A 21,802-nucleotide genomic window follows, 5' to 3' on the forward strand; every position below is an offset into this window, starting at 1 on the left:
TGGAAGGAGGCAGATTAAGTGTTATCAATTTGAGGAATAGGAATGGCCTGTGCTCTGCACAGAGACGGATGAGGCAGCAAGTATCTTTCACTGCTAGGGTCATCAAAAAAACTTACAGAAGTAATGTTTGGTACCTACTTCTCTGACGTCCAGGCCAACATGATGGGACTCTGGCTGTCAAAGTTCACAGACGATTGTAAGTAGGGAGCTGTTAACTCCCCAAGTAATGTTGACATCCTACAGAAAGGCCTCATTGAGACCAACGACTGGTGTCAAAACCATGGCCTTAAGCTCAATGCCAAAAAAAAATTTTGTCTCCTATGGGAAAAACAAGGTTCCCATGAGTTACCACATAGATGGTAGTCCACTGAACATAGACGGCGTTATAAGAGATATGGGGACACAGATTGACAGCAACCTCTCATTTGACCACCACACTGTCACTGTGGTCAGAAAGTCCTTCTATGTGGCACATCTGATTACTAAGGGTTTTGCATCCAGGAAGATAGAGGTCATGGTTTCCTTCTACTCTTCCCTCATTAAGCCAATCATAGAATACAATGCCCCATTTGGCATGTACCTCACTAGACACCTGCAACAACTGGAGAGGCCAGAAAAATACCTCACAAAGAGGATCCTAGGCCTTAAACACTTATCCTACATGGACAGACTAAAAAAACTCCAACTATTCTCTGTCTCATATCGCCTACTTAGCTGCGATCTCTGCTCGACTTACAAAGCCATGTCTGACCCAGCTCTGTTAGAAATGCTACATCTAAAGAAATCCCAATCCCAGCACACCACATGCTCCAGAGACCTCAGCCTCATTACCATAATCAACAGAATGTGCTGGAGGGACAGGTTCATAACCCAGAGACTGCCCATGCTATGGAATACACTTCCCATACATGTCAAACAGAGCACCTCACTGGCCCTCTTCAAGAGGAATCTTGATGAGTGGATGGGAAATAGAAAATTCACCCTGGGGATCACTCCAGTAGCTCTACTCGACAGGCACTGGGAACTAAGTGGCACAATGCCAGGTTAATCCTAGGAGCTAGGCTTGTAAAGGCTCTAGGGTCATTAGCCTAGTACGCACCTATGAATTACCATCTTGAATTTTTTTACTCAGAAATCTGTTTATCCTGGAAAGATCTAGGATAGGTTTCCAAGGACCACCAGGAGAAGCCCTGAAGAGAACCTTATTCACTTTTCTGATAAGGGGGATCCTTTCTACAGCTTCTGCTTCCAGCAGTTGTTGTAGAGATCGACATTGCTACAGGAACATGGTTCAGGAGAGGCACTACAAAGGAAAGAAAGGTTTTGAATTTTATACTATAGTCAGATACAGTCACCGTTTTTAATACAAGACGTGGTCATGTTGAATCATTTTTCTTTCAAGTGGGGAAAATCTTCCTTTTAGGTGGTAGCTAACTGGCAGAAGCCTTTTTGGCTAAGGGTGAGCATCTGTAGCATAGTACCTACACTAGTCTGAAATGTTTCCCAATTCTGATAGCTCTTATGGATAAGCTGCGTAACTCATTTTAATGACGTGTGAAAATCACACTCTCCTCCTGTTTAGGGATGTCTAACTGGTATAGGAGCATGTGAAAGTGGCAAAAATTGCCCTAATGCCCAGTGAGGATGTTGGGTAAAACCTGTCCTCCAAATAGTTCAGAATTCTGGTCTGTCATTGAGAACATGCTCTTGCCAGGAACAAACTCCCCTCAACAATATCAAGTGAATTCACAGCATGGGATGTTGCTTGATTCTTACATGGGTATTTAACATTCTCTTTGACCTTGACAAATTGATCTAGCTTCCTAGAAACTGGAGGCTGAGAGTCTAGCTCCTACAGAAGCAGGCTTTCAAACACCAGAAAAAAATGGAAGGATTGGCTATTGGCTTTGGCTCCTACATGCCCAACTCTTCTTAATTCCTTTTGCGAGGTATTTAGAACTGGCAACTACAAACCAATAAGCCTAACCAGCCTTACGTGTAAAGAAATAGAAAGCGTCATTATGGAACTCAAAGACATAGGCAGCTTACAATCCCTGGACAAAAAAAGTTATGTACTTACCATAATCTTCCATCTGTGATGTCAATTTTTATTCCTCCTCGATTGATGGGTTCGGATCAGAGGTGTCAGATCTGACTTGGCAGCTTGTAAAAGCTTTTGGCAATCCAAACTCTTGAGCCTCTCCCTAACCCATAATGCATTCTTCTCATTATCTCAGATCTTCTCAGATCTTGTTTGCAAGCACTAAAGAAAGACATACTCCTACAATTTATACATGTGTGTGTTCAATTTGGATGAAGAGAAAAAGCTTCAGAGAGGAAGAGGCAATACCACTTCTGGAGCTGGTAAAGGCATAAAGATGCAACCCAATTGTTTCTCTAACTCTTCTAGAAGAAACTTAAAAAGGTTGCAGGTTTGTGGGAGGGGGAGTCAAAGAGGAATGAAAATCAACAACACAGATGGAATGTTATGGTCAAGTATATAACTATCTGATGTAAATTTTCACTCTGTCCTCGACTGATAGGACAGTGTCCCCAGCTACTTAGAATCCTGGATAGATTCATGAGGAAAGATATTTTTGAGCACCACCGAGCCAAAAGATGTTCCTCCTCTGGACACCAGATCCAGCTTATAATGACAGATAAAGGTGTGAGGGGGAAGCCATGGAAGTCCTTGAGTGGAAAACTGAAGAGGTAGCTACAGCTCTGGTAGAATCAGCCCATACTTTGTAAGGCAAGGTCATACCTGTCTTGCTATAAATAAAGGCGATACAGTCAGTAAGCCATTTAGCTAAGACTACTTTAGAGAGAGGGGCGCCCAACTTCAATCCGGCAATGGTACAAACTGATCACTTTTTCTGATATCGTTTGCCCTATGAAGATAGAAACATAATTGTCTACATACATCTAGCAGTTGTTACAAATATTCTCCTTTACTGGAATACTTTGGAAAAATTACTGGACGATTAATGCATTGATTGGTGTTTATTTGTGATACCACCTTGGGCAAAAAAGATGCATTAGTTCGTAAGGATACTTTATCCTTATGGAAAATGAGATATGGAGGTTCGCCGTCAATGCCTGAATTTCCAAAGTTAGTCTGGCAGAGGTGATGGCAACTAACAAGGTCTTCCAAGACAAAAATTTTAGGTCACAATCACAGACAGTTTCAAAGGGTGGTAGAATCAAGGACTGCAGTACTAGACAGATGGCATGGTACCATGGGATCTTTAAAGGGAGGTTTGAGAAGAATTGTACCACAAAGTTTTTACATAGTTTATGAGAGGCTAGTGAGTGGCTATCAAATCAACAGCGGAAGTTAGAAACTGGTGCTAACTGGACTCTTACTGTTGAAGAATTAGTCCCAGGTTGAAAAGCCGTGTCAAGAACTCTAGCATGCGATTCACTGGTGCCCAGAAGGGATCTAAATGCTTTTGAATAATCCAATGTACAAATCTTTTCCACTTACTGGTGTAAAGTTTCATATGGACGGCTTAAGGGAAGATAGCAAGATGTGATGCTCAGGGTAAAACAGAATTGTCTGGTATTATTGGGATTGGAGAAATGAAGCTGTCAGCTTGAGGACTAGAAGGTCCAGATGTGTCATGCCCATTGGATGAGAAGGTCTGGAACTGGGTCTAGAATAAAGTGAGACCACAGGAAGGGAAACCAAAGAAAGGCAATTAGGACAACTTTGGTCTTCAACCTGGCAAATCTTTGAAAGAATTTCAGGATTAGAGGAATTGGAGGATATGCATAAAGTAATCTGGGGGACAGTCGGAGTACAGCATCCCTCGGTGACTCCTCCTGTAGTGGAATCATGGCAAAATAGCTGTTGCACTTACTTAGGGGGGGAAGCAAAGAGGTCGCAGCATGGCTGGCCCCATTTGTGGAAAACATATTTTGCCACTTTCTGATTGAGGGACCATTCATGAGGAAGCAGTATGCACCTGCGCAGCTTGCCTACTAGCATGATGGACTTCTCTGGGATATGCGTTGCTAACAGAAAACAATTGGAAGATATTTTCCCATTGCCACACCATTAGCGCTTCTCGACAAAGGGGGTACAATCTGGCTCCTCTTTGTTTGTTGCTGTACCAAAAACACTGACATTGTCCATTTGAATTGCAATTGTTCCTGATGGAAGAGCATTCTGAAAGGCTTGCAATGCTAAAAGCATTGCTCTCTACTCCAGAATACTGAAACAAATTGGCCTCTCTGGAGGACCACATGCCTTGGACTGCCTTTCCCAGGTAATGCCTCCCTCCACCAGCTAGGAAGCATCCGTGGTTACCATGGCCTTGGACTGGGAAGGGTCAAATGGACAACCCCTATAGCACCTGACCGACTGCAGCCACCACATCAGACTTTTCTTGCAAGAATTTGTAATTTATATTGGGGCTGACAATGGCAGCTGAACAAACAGACCACTGAGATGCCAGCATCCATTGGAGAATTTTCATGTGAAACCTGGCTAGCAGAACAAGAGTTACTGCTGCTGCCATTGATTCCAGAGCTTGTAGTACTGGGGCTGAGGAACTTTTGTCAGCTAGTTCTTTCCTTGTGGCCACCACTACACCACTATGATCATGACATCAAGAGGGGGATCCTTGGACCAGAACTGTCCATCTTCTGGAGGGGTCATAATTTTATAAGGCTTCTTTAATATCGGCTCAATGGAGTCAGGCTCCTTTCATGCCCGCCACGAGACCATATCTAGGAGCAGGCGGAATCACCCAAGACGTAGATGGGCCAAGTACCAAATGCCACAAGGAGCACAGACTCCTCCAAAGGATTGCTGGGCTTCCAGCCACCTGTTTTAGGATTTCAAGGATGTCTCTAAACGAGACATCGGCATGAGGTGACCATGGGGATCCTTTGCCCTCCACAAATCTGTCTTCAGTGACAGATTCAGGGGAATCCAGATGCTTCCTCTTACATATCCTTTTCTGAGGGAAACCTTCAGTGGGATAATCTGGGGAAGTATCAGAAGAGGTAAAAATACCCAACTGGGTGCCCTGAGGCTTTGGTACTGGCTGCCTCTGTGGGAAGATTAGTAGACACTCCTGACAGAGCAGAGGATACTGACCCCAGGGGAATAGGACCCATCTGTGTCACTGAAGCTGACAGGGCTCTCTCCAAGGTTCTAAAGGATGACCTTCCTGGACAGGGATAGAAACCCAGGTCTGAAAGGAGGACTTTCTGAGTCCTGTTCCCACCCTGCTCTAAGGAAAGCTGCCACAAAACAGAAGTCGGAGCCAAACAAACCTTTGCTGAAGCTCTGAGGTGCAGAGATGGTTTTGAAGCCCTCGGAGTAGACTAACACATCGGCTCTGACAGGGTAGAAACGGCTCAGACAGCATGGAGGAGCTCAGAGCACACTTCTGATCCAAGGATACAACGATTTTCGGATCCAAAGATGACGGGGTTTGGACAACTTGGATCCAAGGGCTCCAAACCAACGGAGGGAGTCAGAAGAGTCAAAGGTGGAGTCTTCGGTACAAGGGCTTCCTGACCCAAATGGGTAGGAGCTCAAACAACTGGGAGGCTCTGCGCTGAAAGCATCTGTCACTACCCTCGCCACATCATCTACCATGAGGCTCCTAGAAGAGCGAGAGGACTGCCTGCAGGGAAAGTCCATTCTGTAAAGAAAAGGAGAAGGTACCTTGATGAGGCAGGGTCCACAGTACCTTGTCCTAGGAAGAATGCCCAAAAAAGGACGATTGGAGGTCTTTGAAGCCGATGAATCCTGTGTTTTCAGAAACCTCGGATCCGTAGGAGTCGTCCAGTCCGAAGAGGTACTTTCTTCTTTTGTGTGATCAAAGGAGGTCAGATCTGACAACTTAATTTTCTTCTTCTTAGACAGATATGAAGAAACAGTAAGATCCGAAACTTTCTCAGAGGTCTTTGATGAAACTGAAAAAAAGCTTTTAGATGATTTAGGCAACTTTTTTGTAGTTTCTCCAAAAATTGCTTCACTGAAGGACGACGGTAAAAGTCTCTTCAAGATTAATTTATTTTTGCGCTCTACTAACGCACAAGGATTAAAGGCATGACAGATTGCACAACTCTCTTGCAGGTGAAGGGGGCCAAGGCAATAGACAAGTGTGTGTCCATCTTTTGGTTGCATTTCCCACACTTCTTAAAGCCTGCTGGCGTTTTCTCTTTCTCAGCCATGATACAAAACAACCGTAAAGGAAGTGCTGTAAATAACTCTACAGAAAGGCTTAACCACAACAAGATAACAAACTCTTAATACTATATACATAAATATATATGTATGTATTTCATAGGTTCATAGATTAGTACTAGGTTAACTGCCTTTGTGAGCCATTTTTAAGCCTAGCCAATTACCTTATGTGAGAATCAAACCCTGCACCTTTGGTTTATAAGGCAAATACCTTAACCATAACGCCAACCTCCCAACCTATACACACACACATACAAGTGTTATATATATATATATATATATATATATATCTATCTATCTACACACACACCCCTATAGATATACACACACACATATATATGGGTATACTTGATATGGTCGACATTTCACAATGTCGAAATTCATATCGCCAAGACCATATGATCTACATTTGAAATGTCTACCATACAAGTAGAACATAAAAAACAAAAACAAACTTACCTTAATGCTGCTACCAGCCCCCCCGGAACTTAAATATACAAACTCAGAGATTGCACTACAGTGTGGAAGCGAAAATCTTTCCATTCCGCACTGTAGGGAGATGCCAGTTCCCCATGGTTGACATTTCAAATGTTAATCATATGGTCTCGGCCATATGAATGTCGACATTGTGAAATGTCGACCATTCGAAGGGGACCCATATATATATATATATATATATATATATATATATATATATATATATATAGATAAATACACATACATACACACACACGTATATAGATTTTTTTGTTAAACTAGTAAGAAAAGAAAGAAGGGAAAAGGGACAACCTACAAAGCTAGTAAGGCTACAATAAAACATAGAAGGGTAATGGAGAAAGAAAAGTGGAGAGAGGAGACACTAACGACAGTATCTAGAGTACACTAGTACAAAGACAGGAAACTTAAGATAGAAAAAACACAAAAATACAGTCTGCTGTGACACGCCTGGATATATTAGATAAATAGTGCAATATGATGGACTGTATTATGTAGCCTAATCTATTCAAGAACCTGCAGCAGTCATACGCTATTAAGCTCGAGAGTGAAATAACCATGTTTCACCTAACGATGGCACACGAGATCTGAGGTAATGAGGAGGATGCATTATGGGTAAGGGAGAAGCTAGAGAGTTTGGACTGCCACCAGCTTTTATAAGCAGCCAAGTCAGATCAGACACCTTGGATCCGAACCCATCAGTCAAGGATAGAATGAAAACTAACATTAGATGTTTGAGTGTATAAAAGGAAAAGCCTTCCTACCAAACTTAAGCTCGTAAGTAGGTGCAAATCAGTACACACTGCTTACACTGACCTGGAAAAGGCTTCATTACTATTCCAAATTCTGGCATCATTAAACTAATCAAACTATATATAAACCCTTGCATAAGCTGCTGGATGGTAAACTGGCTCACTCACAGAACCCAATCAAAATGGGGGCATTGTGCCGTTTAAAAGGCTCATTAGAGGGGTCACTCAGGGATTGTTGCTAGGATTGCTCCAATTTACTTCTCTGAGGTTAACAGTGATGTTAAGGATCTGTAGCTCCAAATTTACTTCTCTGAGGTTAACAGTGAAGTTAAGGATCTGTAGCTGTTCAAGTTTGTTTGAAGCTTTGATCAGCTCTCTGGAGGATTTCCAAGACCTACCAAGAGGGCCCAACATATGTACAAACTTACGGTGCTAGCACTATGGCCTAAATGCTAAATGTATAGTGCCCTTTAGGAAACAACACCTATGCATGCACATACCACATAAATGACATCTCCTTCAAATGTACACAGAGGCCCTGCAGACTTTGTTTTTAGTTTTTAGTACACGTAGTGGTTGCAGGATGAAGCTTTGTGGCTGCTTCCTTAATCAAATGACAGCGAAAGTTCTTCTGGGGACTTTGAGACCAAAGGACATGCTTGCTCATAATTTTCTATGTTATCGCTTATGTTTTCAAAAAACATTCCTCCCAGAATTACAAAATTGCAAAACTCCTGCAAGAGTAAACACTCAGCAATTTCATCTTGTAGCAAATTATAAAATTTAGAAAAAAAAAACTGCCATATTATAAACTTATTGCAGGCTCTTGGAAAAGACCTGGGCAGAACCAGCAAAAAGACTACTGATCAATCTGCCAACAAAAATAACTGAAGGGCAAGGGTTGCTAATGTTTTTCCTACCTAGCAAACTGTAGATAACCACATTGTGGGAAAAAAAAGTACTCTGGGTACATTCAAAGCTCTGGAAGTTAAGCCATATGACTACACGTCCAACTGTGAAAAAAATTTAAAGCAAAATCAAAGATGCTGCAGCAGTAAGCCTTATTATGGACACATCAAAATGCCTGAATATGTGGAAGGATTCATAAACACACAGATACCGCAGCAACCTGGGGTGCAGTTTCAATCTGCTATGACATGCATGGATATACTAGATAAATAGTGCAATATGATGGATTGTATTATGTAGCCTGATCTTTTCACTAACCTGCAGCAGCCATAAATGTTTTGTTGAGTGCGAATGTGAGGAGAGGCTCCTTGAGGCTCCTCAAAAAATCTTTCAGAAGACCACAGATGGCATGAATATCTTCCACTTTGCTGAGAAGAGGCACAGTCCTTCCTCGCAGAAACTTCTCCTTCAGCTCTTTGACAACGCGATCACAGCCGGAGATGCGGTACAAACCAGCCTAGCAAGAAAAATTACAATGTAATTTTTTAATTCAATACTTAATGTTTTATGAATGTCAGCATGATAATGCCTTCCTTTTATCGCCTTACACTTAAGAACTTGCAAAGAGTAAACAAAGAACCACTGGCATAACATGAACATAAAGACTCTTAAAATAACTGAAACAGGGAGCCAAGATCCTTCCTCTGGCCAATGCAGTTGTAAAGAAAAACACAGGTACAGAAAGTATATATAAATAAAAGGAAAACTGACACATAGAAGTAAGTTTGCTGAAAGGTTAATTACTAGGAGGGGGGACAAGCAAATCATGACGACAATGAAGATTGTTTAGATTTGCATTTACAAATGAAGGAAGACAAATACTGTATAAGGGAGGGGGGGCAACACAAACACTGGCAGTTTTTCTCTCGAAGCTGGAGTTAATACAAGGGACTTGTGAGTGAAAGTAGTGGCAACACCTTGTGCATCAAATATAGAAAAAAGCAGGGAAATCAGAATTAGTCATTTTCCTCCTCTCCATTCAGGATAGGGTTATAGACAGAAGGATAGGGTTATAGACAGAATTCTGTGGGGTTCCTTAAGGCAGTTCATTTAAGACGCATCAACTGCATAAATTCACAGCATTTGGCCTAATCTAGTTTTAAATGCATCACTTCCAAGACTGACAAGGAGAAAGTATACTGCCGACTACTATGCTTGTCATTAACAGTAGATTTTCATGGAATGGTCACTATAACAGTGATTTATTGTCATCAACTCGCACGCAAGGCAAATAGTGCACAACCCAAAGAAACCACAAAATTCAAATAGAAAACGCCAGCACAAGACAGGAACCATATAATATAAGTTAAGGGTTTCAGCACAAGCCTTCTTCAGTATGCTTATAAGAAACAGAATTTAATCTTCACACCATTTAAATAACCTATCAGTGACATCATCAGTTAACTAAATTTAAAGTGATATAACTCTGCATATAGACATAAAAATACAAAGAATCAACATTCATTTAAGCCAGGGGAAAATAATGCATCTAATTTAATCCAAAAACATTTGTTTTCTTAGTATGAATTTTCTTCTATCCCAGTTTATTCAGCCCATTACCCACAATTTTATCAATACCTAAAAATTTAAAATGGGCAGAAGGATGCTTAGAAATATGCTTAAACAAAGCTTTAGAATCTCTATGACATATCACCTAGATGTTCATATAAACAGGTTTTGAAAAATTGGAAGTTTTACCCACACGAAGTAAAACATATGATCACCCACTGTGAATCCCAAGTGATACAATTCATAAACTTTCTAAGTATTTACTGATGTAAATCTTTGCTTTGAGCAACATTACACGCTATACATTTCCAACATTGAAAACATTCCCTTAAAAATCTGACCATCCAATGACTTTTTTTTTTATTCTTTCCTTATAGTGATTCAAAAAATTACCTTTGGTCTTGCCTCATCTATAAGTGAAAGAACAGACATTAAGTAAAATATTTGCTAATTAACGATCACCAAAATGTCTCTATTTATGAATAACATCTCAAAAAATCTACTATTACTACCAAATATTATAACTAAACATGATTTGAGAAGCTATCACCTCACTGATAGCAATATTTTAAAAGATAATTCCTAGATTTTTATCCTTATTTTGTCCTAGCTAAAAATCCCCCTATCAAGTCCCCATTATAGCCCCTATCTAGAAATCTCTGGGTTAAGTCAGACAAAAACTGATTATAGTCAACCACTATCAAAAGAGTTATGTACTCACCACAACGTTCCATGTTTGTTGTCCATCTCGCCATTCTTTCTTACTGGATAGGTTCGGAGCAGATCTTCTGCTCAGACTCAGCCGAATGTCTCAAACTTGGCTCGTGGCAAGGTAGGTATCCCATGATGCAGTGGTGCAACTCTCCAGATCTTGTTTGCTGCTACCATACTAATGAGTACTATATATATATATATATATATATATATATATATATATATATATATATATATATATATATGTATGTATGTATATGAAAAGGCAGAAAAACACCCACAAGGGCAGATACCAATAATGCAGAACCACCGCACGGCACAATCCACCTTCAATGCAGTATCGTTGTGTAAACCAAGAAACACTCCTTAGATGTACAAGCAGTATGGAATTTATTGAGACAAATAAAACGACTAAGCGCTTTCGCCAGCAATCTGGCTTCTTCAGAGTCGTTATTACACCCATAAACACACATATATATACTACTCAAACTACTTTCATTGGTCAAATACTCATTAATCATGAATAATTAATTAATAGCTAAAAGCCTTCCTACTGCATCATTCTTAATAATGAATTCACTTTTTTATACATAAATTCTTACTCATTTCAAATAATATATCTCATAATTGTCAATACAACTATATTAATAAATATCTAAAAACAAGACAATGTTAAAAACACAAAAATTATTATTGAAAATTCTATCCAATGATTACAAAACATAACTGTGATTAACAAACTAAATAAATAATATAACTGGGTGTTGTAAAATACATTTCAACCTTCAAATCTGCTGGGACCTAAGTTTTAACAGGGGTTTGAGGGAAACGAAATTGTTCAGACCAGGTGGTCTACACGCATCCAACCTTAGCTGCCATTCTGTCTCTAAGGCTCCTACTCTACTACACACATCCCCTCCTTCCCCATAGTCCCATACTCGCCCTATAACAAAGAAAATAAACTTTTTGAAAGATACACATCTTTTACTATGCAGAAAAAGCGCATTATGAAGATCTTTATTCTTAATCGATCTTATATGCTCAGCTATCCTGTCACGTAATTTCCTGACAGTTTTGCCTACATAGTACGCCTCACATGATGTGCACGTTGCCAAGTAAATCACATTCTTTGTCAAACAGGTACAACGCCCCGGACATCCAATAGTATATTTGTGCCCTTCTACACAAACATAAGTCCCCTCATTGATGTATCTACAACAATTACACATCCCACACCTTTTCATAACGGATTTATACACCTTCCTATTTTTTGTTTCCAAGATGTTTTTCATATTCTGGCCCCTACTATATGCTATCACTGGTCCAGCTCCTAGAATGTTCTTACTCTCTTCACTCAACACCGTATCCCTTGCAGCTCTTAATATATTAGACAATTCAACTGACCTGTGATTATACTGCATTACACATCTTAAGTCACCACCATTCCCCTTTTGTTGTTCATTAATCAATTCTACTCCACTACTTAAAATAGGTGCGTATCTACCATTTCTTTCCCTTAACACATCTTTCCTAACACTAAGGAGTAATTTCAAGGGATACCCTCTATCCAGGAACATCCCAATCAATTTGAATAACTCCTCTTTAAATACAACATCATTGCTCACCAATCTAGAAGTCCTTATCATTTGTCCCCTGATAACTCCCTTGCGTTGATGAAAGGGATGGCAGCTACTGTAGTGTAATAGAGAATTAGAGTAATTCTCCTTTCTATAGATGTTGCTCTCAAATCCTCCATTCTTCTTAATAATCATTAAGTCCAAATAATTCATCCTTTCCTCATGCCATTTGAAAGTGAATTTCAAAAATTCAGTTGTTTCATTTAAATAATTAACAAACTCAATAGCTGATTGCTCATCCCCTTTCCATAAGACCAGGATATCATCCAAGAATCTACTATACATGATTACCTTATCCGTGTAATATTTAGATCGAAAAATGTGTGCTTTCTCCCAAGTCAATAATACTGCATTCGCAAACACTGGGGCACATCTCGCACCCATGGCTACTCCTGCTACTTGCTGATGCAGCTCTCCCTCAAACAAGATGAAATTATTTTTCAACACAAGCTCCATTAGCTCACGCAAAAAATTCACCTTTGTCCCATCCATCAACCTACTCATAACCATAGCCTCATAAAACATTTCTAATCCTTGTTCATGGGGTATGACGGAGAATAAATTTACAACATCAATTGTAAGAAATCCAAACGCAACATCTCCTGTTTCTAATTTCCTCAACCTATCCAGGCAGTGCCATGAATCCCTTACAATGTGTGGGGCTGCATTCACCACATCCTTAACAACCACATCTACATATGCTGCAAGGGGTTCCGTTTTCGATCCCCGCGCTGAAACAATGGGCCTAAACTGTAAATCCACTGCCCCCTTGTGAACCTTTGGAATACCAAACAGGTTAGGAAGTCTTGGATGTTCTACATGTAAATAATTGTATTCCATTTCATTGATATATCCCTGAAATAATGCATCACGTAGATATACATCAATTTTATAATAGGCCCTGTTGACCTCGCCCCTTGAAACAGCAGCATATGTATCATCACCATTGAGGATAGCAGACATTTGTGAAATATAGTCAGTATTGGTCATCACCACCATCCCCCCCCCTTTGTCTGGCTTCATGAATCTATACAGTCCAGATTTCTTGAGGTAATCCACCAATTCCCTCTCTTGCCGTGTTAAATTATCATTAAAGTAGTGGACATTACTAAGAGTCTTCCGCATTTGTGTTTCAACTAACTTTTCAAAACACAAAACCTCAGAATTGATGGGGGGAATAAATGTACCACAACAATACAACCGGGGGGGAGGGTGAACAGGAGAGGGAGATATTGACAAATCCATTCAATGTCAATATTGAATTAGTTAACAATTCCTTACATGAGATTTGTCATGATTCTATTATAGATGATGAACCAACAGATGGTTTGGAACATGTGGACTACAACGAAAGTTTTGCAATTGACTGTGGGCTCACAGGGGATGAGATATGTACTATTGAAAACAATACTGTGGAAATTGTAGATAAGAATTTTTTAGAAAACAACAATGATATTGTAACTATTGATGGTAGCAACCATCAATTGGTGAAGAAAAAGGGTTTTTGTATTTACAATTACACAGATCTCATTATAGGTGAAACACACTTTGAATTGTTTTGCAAAGGTGTGAATTTTGTACCTATGTTTAAACTAGATTTAGCTCATGTGTTGTTGGAAGTTAAAATGTTCTCAAGGCAAATGAGTTTAAAAATGTTTTTTGCCAATAAGGAAAAGTTAGTGTGTGAATTAAGCACGGACCCTGTCAATAGTTTAAGTTATTTTAAAAGAAAAAGTACATTTATTCCCCCCATCAATTCTGAGGTTTTGTGTTTTGAAAAGTTAGTTGAAACACAAATGCGGAAGACTCTTAGTAATGTCCACTACTTTAATGATAATTTAACACGGCAAGAGAGGGAATTGGTGGATTACCTCAAGAAATCTGGACTGTATAGATTCATGAAGCCAGACAAAGGGGGGGGGATGGTGGTGATGACCAATACTGACTATATTTCACAAATGTCTGCTATCCTCAATGGTGATGATACATATGCTGCTGTTTCAAGGGGCGAGGTCAACAGGGCCTATTATAAAATTGATGTATATCTACGTGATGCATTATTTCAGGGATATATCAATGAAATGGAATACAATTATTTACATGTAGAACATCCAAGACTTCCTAACCTGTTTGGTATTCCAAAGGTTCACAAGGGGGCAGTGGATTTACAGTTTAGGCCCATTGTTTCAGCGCGGGGATCGAAAACGGAACCCCTTGCAGCATATGTAGATGTGGTTGTTAAGGATGTGGTGAATGCAGCCCCACACATTGTAAGGGATTCATGGCACTGCCTGGATAGGTTGAGGAAATTAGAAACAGGAGATGTTGCGTTTGGATTTCTTACAATTGATGTTGTAAATTTATTCTCCGTCATACCCCATGAACAAGGATTAGAAATGTTTTATGAGGCTATGGTTATGAGCAGGTTGATGGATGGGACAAAGGTGAATTTTTTGCGTGAGCTAATGGAGCTTGTGTTGAAAAATAATTTCATCTTGTTTGAGGGAGAGCTGCATCAGCAAGTAGCAGGAGTAGCCATGGGTGCGAGATGTGCCCCAGTGTTTGCGAATGCAGTATTATTGACTTGGGAGAAAGCACACATTTTTCGATCTAAATATTACACGGATAAGGTAATCATGTATAGTAGATTCTTGGATGATATCCTGGTCTTATGGAAAGGGGATGAGCAATCAGCTATTGAGTTTGTTAATTATTTAAATGAAACAACTGAATTTTTGAAATTCACTTTCAAATGGCATGAGGAAAGGATGAATTATTTGGACTTAATGATTATTAAGAAGAATGGAGGATTTGAGAGCAACAGCTATAGAAAGGAGAATTACTCTAATTCTCTATTACACTACAGTAGCTGCCATCCCTTTCATCAACGCAGGGGAGTTATCAGGGGACAAATGATAAGGACTTCTAGATTGGTGAGCAATGATGTTGTATTTAAAGAGGAGTTATTCAAATTGATTGGGATGTTCCTGGATAGAGGGTATCCCTTGAAATTACTCCTTAGTGTTAGGAAAGATGTGTTAAGGGAAAGAAATGGTAGATACGCACCTATTTTAAGTAGTGGAGTAGAATTGATTAATGAACAACAAAAGGGGAATGGTGGTGACTTAAGATGTGTAATGCAGTATAATCACAGGTCAATTGAATTGTCTAATATATTAAGAGCTGCATGGGATACGGTGTTGAGTGAAGAGAGTAAGAACATTCTAGGAGCTGGACCAGTGATAGCATATAGTAGGGGCCAGAATATGAAAAACATCTTGGAAACAAAAAATAGGAAGGTGTATAAATCCGTTATGAAAAGGTGTGGGATGTGTAATTGTTGTAGATACATCAATGAGGGGACTTATGTTTGTGTAGAAGGGCACAAACATACTATTGGATGTCCGGGGCGTTGTACCTGTTTGACAAAGAATGTGATTTACTTGGCAACGTGCACATCATGTGAGGCGTACTATGTAGGCAAAACTGTCAGGAAATTACGTGACAGGATAGCTGAGCATATAAGATCGATTAAGAATAAAGATCTTCATAATGCGCTTTTTCTGCATAGTAAAAGATGTGTATCTTTCAAAAAGTTTATTTTCTTTGTTATAGGGCGAGTATGGGACTATGGGGAAGGAGGGGATGTGTGTAGTAGAGTAGGAGCCTTAGAGACAGAATGGCAGCTAAGGTTGGATGCGTGTAGACCACCTGGTCTGAACGATTTCGTTTCCCTCAAACCCCTGTTAAAACTTAGGTCCCAGCAGATTTGAAGGTTGAAATGTATTTTACAACACCCAGTTATATTATTTATTTAGTTTGTTAATCACAGTTATGTTTTGTAATCATTGGATAGAATTTTCAATAATAATTTTTGTGTTTTTAACATTGTCTTGTTTTTAGATATTTATTAATATAGTTGTATTGACAATTATGAGATATATTATTTGAAATGAGTAAGAATTTATGTATAAAAAAGTGAATTCATTATTAAGAATGATGCAGTAGGAAGGCTTTTAGCTATTAATTAATTATTCATGATTAATGAGTATTTGACCAATGAAAGTAGTTTGAGTAGTATATATATGTGTGTTTATGGGTGTAATAACGACTCTGAAGAAGCCAGATTGCTGGCGAAAGCGCTTAGTCGTTTTATTTGTCTCAATAAATTCCATACTGCTTGTACATCTAAGGAGTGTTTCTTGGTTTACACAACGATACTGCATTGAAGGTGGATTGTGCCGTGCAGTGGTTCTGCATTATTGCATGTATGTATATGACCCCATATCAAGGAAAAACAGAGTATGTAAAGAGGAAAGATCACCACTAGGTCCTCTAGGAGTCCTTGGATGGGGGAAGGAGGGAGGGGCCGTCAGAATAAATGGCAAGATGGACAACAAACATGGAACATTATGGTGAGTACATAACTTCTTTACGTTATGTTATCCTTTCTTGCCTTCATTCTTACTGGGATGGGACAGCATTCCTAGCACCTTTTTCCCGGGTGGCTTACGAGAGTACACCGTTGAGCACAGTGGAACCAAAGGAGGCCCTGTCTCTGGAGGCCAAATCCACTTTGTAATGAGTGGTAAACGTATGAAGATTGGCCCATGTAGCTGCAGTAGAAATACTGTACATAGACATTCTGGCCTGAAAAGCAGAGGATGTAGCTAATGCTCTGGTTGAGTGACCTCTAATTCTGAATGGTAACTTTCTATTATTGGAGGTATAGATAAAGGTGATGCAACTTGAGAGCCAATTTGAAAGGGTGACTTTAGATACTGGCATACCCTTTCTTGCCTCAGAGAAGGAGATGAATAGTCGATCAGATTTCCTGAAATCTTTAGTTCTATGCAAATAGAATCTGAGCTGTCTATGCACGTCCAATTGATGGAGTTTATACTCTGCCTTGTTGCTATGGCTGGGGAAAAACACTGGGTAGCTCAGTGGATTGATTGATATTGGATTGAGAGCAAACCTTAGGTACAAAGAATGGATTCGTTTGTAACAATACCCTATCCATATGAAATATCAGATACGGAGGTCTGATCGACAGGGCTTGCAACTCCGACTCTTCTGGCAGATGTTACAGCTACTAAAAAATGGTCTTCCAAGAAAGAAATTTGAGATCACAAGATGAGGAAGGCTCAAATGGTGGCAATGTCAGTTGAGATAGGAAAAAAATTAAATCCCAAGGAGAAAGTGGTTCCTTAAAAGGAGGTCTCAATAAGGAAGCGTCTTTTAAAACTGCTTTACAAAACCTGTGTGACATTAAGTTAGGAGAATGGTCACCAATGTGGAAATTTGAAATTGTAGCCAGCTGGACTGTAATAGTTGCTGCAGCCAAGCCTTGATGGAAGAACTCTGACAGAAATTCTAAAATGGACTGAACAGGCGCAGAGAAATGGTCAATGTTTATATATTGGGCCCAGTGAGAAAATCTTTTCCACTTGCTAGTGTATAGTTTTCTAGTAGAAACTTTAGGAGAGGACATCAATATGTGTTTGACTGCTGGAGTGAAGTCTTGAAGCCTGACTAAATTGGGAAGTGGAGCAGCCATGCTATCAAGTTGAGGGTGTGGAAAGAAAGATGAAGTGCTCCTGACATGCATCAGGTCTGGAACCGAGTCCAGAGCCCATGGCTTCTCCTGAAGATGAGGACAGAGGAAGGGGAACCAAATCTGCCAAGGCCAATATGGGGCAATGAGAATCATCCTGCTTCCCAAGGATTTTACTTTCTGGATGACTTTGGGTAGGAGGGGAAATGGGGGGAAGGCATAAAGAAGTCCCAAGGGCCAATCATGTACAAGTGCATCTCTCGGTGCCTCCCCTGGCGGGAGAATTAGGGCAAAGTAGCTGCTGCACTTGGTATTCATGGGAGTGGCAAAAAGATCACAGCAAGGTTGACCCCATTTCCAGAAAATCTTTTCCGTTATGTTATGGTTCAGAGACCACTCATGAGGCATTAATATTGCCCTGCTGAACTTGTTGGCCATCATGTTGGATTTCCCTGGGATGTGCGTTGCTACTAGAAAGTGTTGGGAAGAAATTGCCCATTGCCAAACTCTCGGTGCCTCGCGGCAAAGTGCGCATGATCTGGTTCCTCCTTGTTTATGTACCAAACCACAGACATATTTTCTGACTGTATTGCCCCCCCCCCCACACACACACATCTGGGAAGCATCCGTAGTCACTATAGCAACAGGTTGCTGTGGAATAAAGGGTCTCCCAATAGTCACATGGTTGGACTGAATCCACCACCATAGGTCCTTTTTGCAGGACTCTTTTTCTGATCAGGTGGGACATAGGAAGTTCTTGAAGTGATCTTTGGAAGAATAGGAGCCATTGAAGGATTCTCATATGCATCCTGGCGAGAGGAATTAGTGTTATGGTTGAAGCCATTGTCCCTAGAAATTTCAGACGTACCTTTGCCTTTACCTTGTCCTTTAGAAGAAGGTGAAGTATTTGCTGTCTGAGGGCTGAAATTCTGTCAGCTGGAAGACGTGCATCATGGAAACAAGTGTCCAGGTTTGCACCTATGAAGGTAATATGTTGACAGGGCAACAAGGCATATTTTTGCAAATTGACTTATGCCTGAGTACAGATTTCCAATGTCATATCATTGTCCTGTTGGAGTAGATGCTTGGTGGTGGCAGTTAGGAGCCAGTTGTCCAGATACGGAAACACTTGGAATCCAAGATGTCTCAAGTGAGCCGTTACTACTGCCATGTGTTTGGTGAACACTCTGGGGGCTGTAGCGAGACCAAAGAGCAAAGCTCAGAACTGATAATGACTCCCAACCGGAACCGTAAGTGACTCCTTGATGCTCTGTCCATTTTCATGTGGTAGTACGCATCTTGGAGGTCTATTGAGTACATCCAATCATCTTTCCCTAAGAAGGGAAGCACTGACTGCAGTGTCACCATTCAGAACTTTGACTTTTTGACAGATTCGTTTAACTTGCTGAGATCCAATATGGGTCTCCAAGACCCTGTTCTTTTTGGCTCAAAATGAATCTTGAGTAAGTTCCAAATCCTGTTTGGTCTGCAGGGACTTTTTGGATGACTTTTGTCCAGCAACTTTTGGATTTCTATAGTTGCTTGCTCCCTTAGAATGGGTGGAACATCTGGGATTGTTCTGATTTGTGGGACAGGGTGGCAAAAGAGAATGGAATATCCTCTGGATATTATGCTTTGTACCCACTTGTCTTTTGTAATACTTTGCCAGGCTTCTGGGTACAAAGACATACGTCCCCTGACTGCCTCCAGAGTAGAGCAGGTGGGCCTCCTTTCAGGAGCGTTGATAGGGACATCTGCAAAAGGAATCACGGTCATCCTGGTTTTGCGGACCCCCCTCTGCCTCTAGGACGATGTCTACCATTGTTGCCTCTTCCTCTGCCCCTGGGGAAGGATTCACCTCATGTGTCTTGGAAAGCTCCCTGGGATCTTTTGAATCACATTTTTCCACTCTTTTGACCTTTAGGGGGAAGGTCTTGAAGGTGCAGAAAAACGTACTCCAACGGCACAGAGAGTTTTCCCCTCCTGCTCGAATCTGGTGACTGTGTCGTTTACTTTGGATCCAAAAAGTGAGGCTCAAAAGGGGCTTTTGTAAAGGTAGACTTAAAAGGGTCTGCAAAATTACACAAGCGCATCCAGGAGTGTTTCCTCAAGGAAACTCCTGAAACCGCCATCCTACTCGCTCCATTCACTGCATACGATATCAGTCTCATGGAGGAGTTAACAAAATTTAAGGTGGATAGCTGGGAGGAGACTTTCTCAGTACCCCCCCCCCCGCATCTAATGAACCTTGTAGAGCATCTCCTAGCTCTTTCAGGAGATCTCTTTGCAGCCTTGTAAAGTGTGTGAGGTAGTTCACCGATCGGAATGTAAAAGTCGCTGACGAAAAGACATGCTTCCCGTATCTGTCCATCATTCGAGAATCTTTGTTCGGAGGATGAACAGATGAGGATGTCTCAGAAAATTCCTTCTTGGTGGCTGCTGCCACCACCATAGCATCTACATGTACACATTTTGTGAGAAAATCTTTTCCAGTAGGGGCTGACAAACTTGTTTGGCCTCAGAGGGACTGGTTCCATAGTGTCAGGTGACTCCCACGCCCTTTGAATGACCAAGTCCATTAGTTCACCAAAAGACGGAGATACGGAGGAGGCTGAAGGTTGAGATCCAAAGGCCTTCAGGTACACAGACTCATCAGAAGGGGTGATGGTTTTCCAGCCGCCTCTCTGCTTTAGGATCTCTAGGTTATCTGCAAATGAGATGTCAGAGGACGACCGTAGGGACTCTCTTGATTCCTTGAGGTCAGTGTCTGAGGAGATGGACTCATCAGGGGAGTCTATATGGTTCCTCTTGCATGTCCTCTTTCGACAGGGCTCCTCAGAAGGCTATTCTGGAGAGGGTCCAGAAGAGAGGGGTTCACCCAATGGGGGTTCCTGAGGCTCTGAATCTCTGCTGTCCTGTGGATGAGGTGGAGCAGAGGCAGTAGCCGGTGCCTTGGGGGGACAAACACCAGTATCCCTATATAGAGCTGTAGAGGGGGACAGCACACTCATCAGCTCGAAAGCAGATTCCACTGATTCAGAGGACTTCTCCAGCTCTGAGGCTGAGTAGCTGATGTAGGAGCCAAACATATTCGAGCCGATGCACCGAGGGGTGGGGCTTGGAACTGAAGAAGTTCAGGTCAGAGCGTCGTCCCCCCGGGGCCGATTGGAAAACCTCGGCTCCCAGACACCCCGGACAGCACAGAGGATGTCTGAGCAGATATCGGTTCTGAAATCTCTGAAGGGGGTCCCAGAACCGATGGTTCTACTTTAAGCGGTATCAGGTACTCCAGCTCCAAAGACCCAGCTTGGCTCGGAGGAGGGACAACAGTGGATGCAAGAGTCTTGGAAGGCTCCAAGACCTGATGGGTCGGAGCAGAGAACAATTTAGCTAGCGCCGGCGACTTAAGAGTCTGTGCACCACCTGCTTCACGTCATCGTCAGATAGGCTCCTAATGGACCTGGAGGATAGAGATAGTGAACAAGCTCTCTCCAAAATGGGAGATCTCCAGGTAGGGGAGACGGGTGGAATATCAATGGACCAGCTACGAGACACGGCATCTTGCTGCTCCAAAGACCTTGGGGCTGAAGAACCAGCCTTGTCAAGAATGATGACCTCTGTCGGTTCCGAGGCCTGTGAAGCCAAGGAGGTAGATGGCTTAGAAATATTTGACAATTTTTCTAGGGGCTCAGACTGAACAGAAGAGACAGGAGAAGGCCTTTTAGATGGTTTGCCCCTCTTAGAAGAAGAGGACGAAGAAAAAGCACTCTGCACAGCTTACTCAAGGTTGGTTTCAAGAGCCCGTTAACAATCAGTTTGCTTCTTCTCTCCTGTAATACACATGCACCAAAGGAGTGGCAGAAAAAAGTTATGTACTCACCATAACGTTCCATCTGAGTAGTTATACTTCATTTTTCTGCAACCTGTGGGTATACGGATCCGAGCCGGCAACTTTTTTCTA

The 21,802-nt window shown here is 41.2% G+C and overlaps 1 protein-coding gene across 5 annotated transcripts in view; it reads right to left on the reverse strand.

The window, feature by feature from the left end:
• Positions 1–21,802, reverse strand: part of RACGAP1 (Rac GTPase activating protein 1) — a 1,182,394-nt gene that overhangs the window by 276,089 nt on the left and 884,503 nt on the right. For all 5 annotated transcript variants that reach the window (XM_044083830.1, XM_044083828.1, XM_044083831.1 and 2 more), the window contains one exon: positions 8,683–8,881. In XM_044083830.1, the coding sequence (XP_043939765.1) occupies positions 8,683–8,881 (199 nt within the window). The remainder of the gene's footprint in view (positions 1–8,682; positions 8,882–21,802) is intronic.

Source organism: Protopterus annectens, chromosome 9.part0 (assembly GCF_019279795.1).
Source record: "Protopterus annectens isolate FY-2018-M chromosome 9.part0, PAN1.0, whole genome shotgun sequence".
Lineage (NCBI taxonomy): Eukaryota > Metazoa > Chordata > Ceratodontiformes > Protopteridae > Protopterus > Protopterus annectens.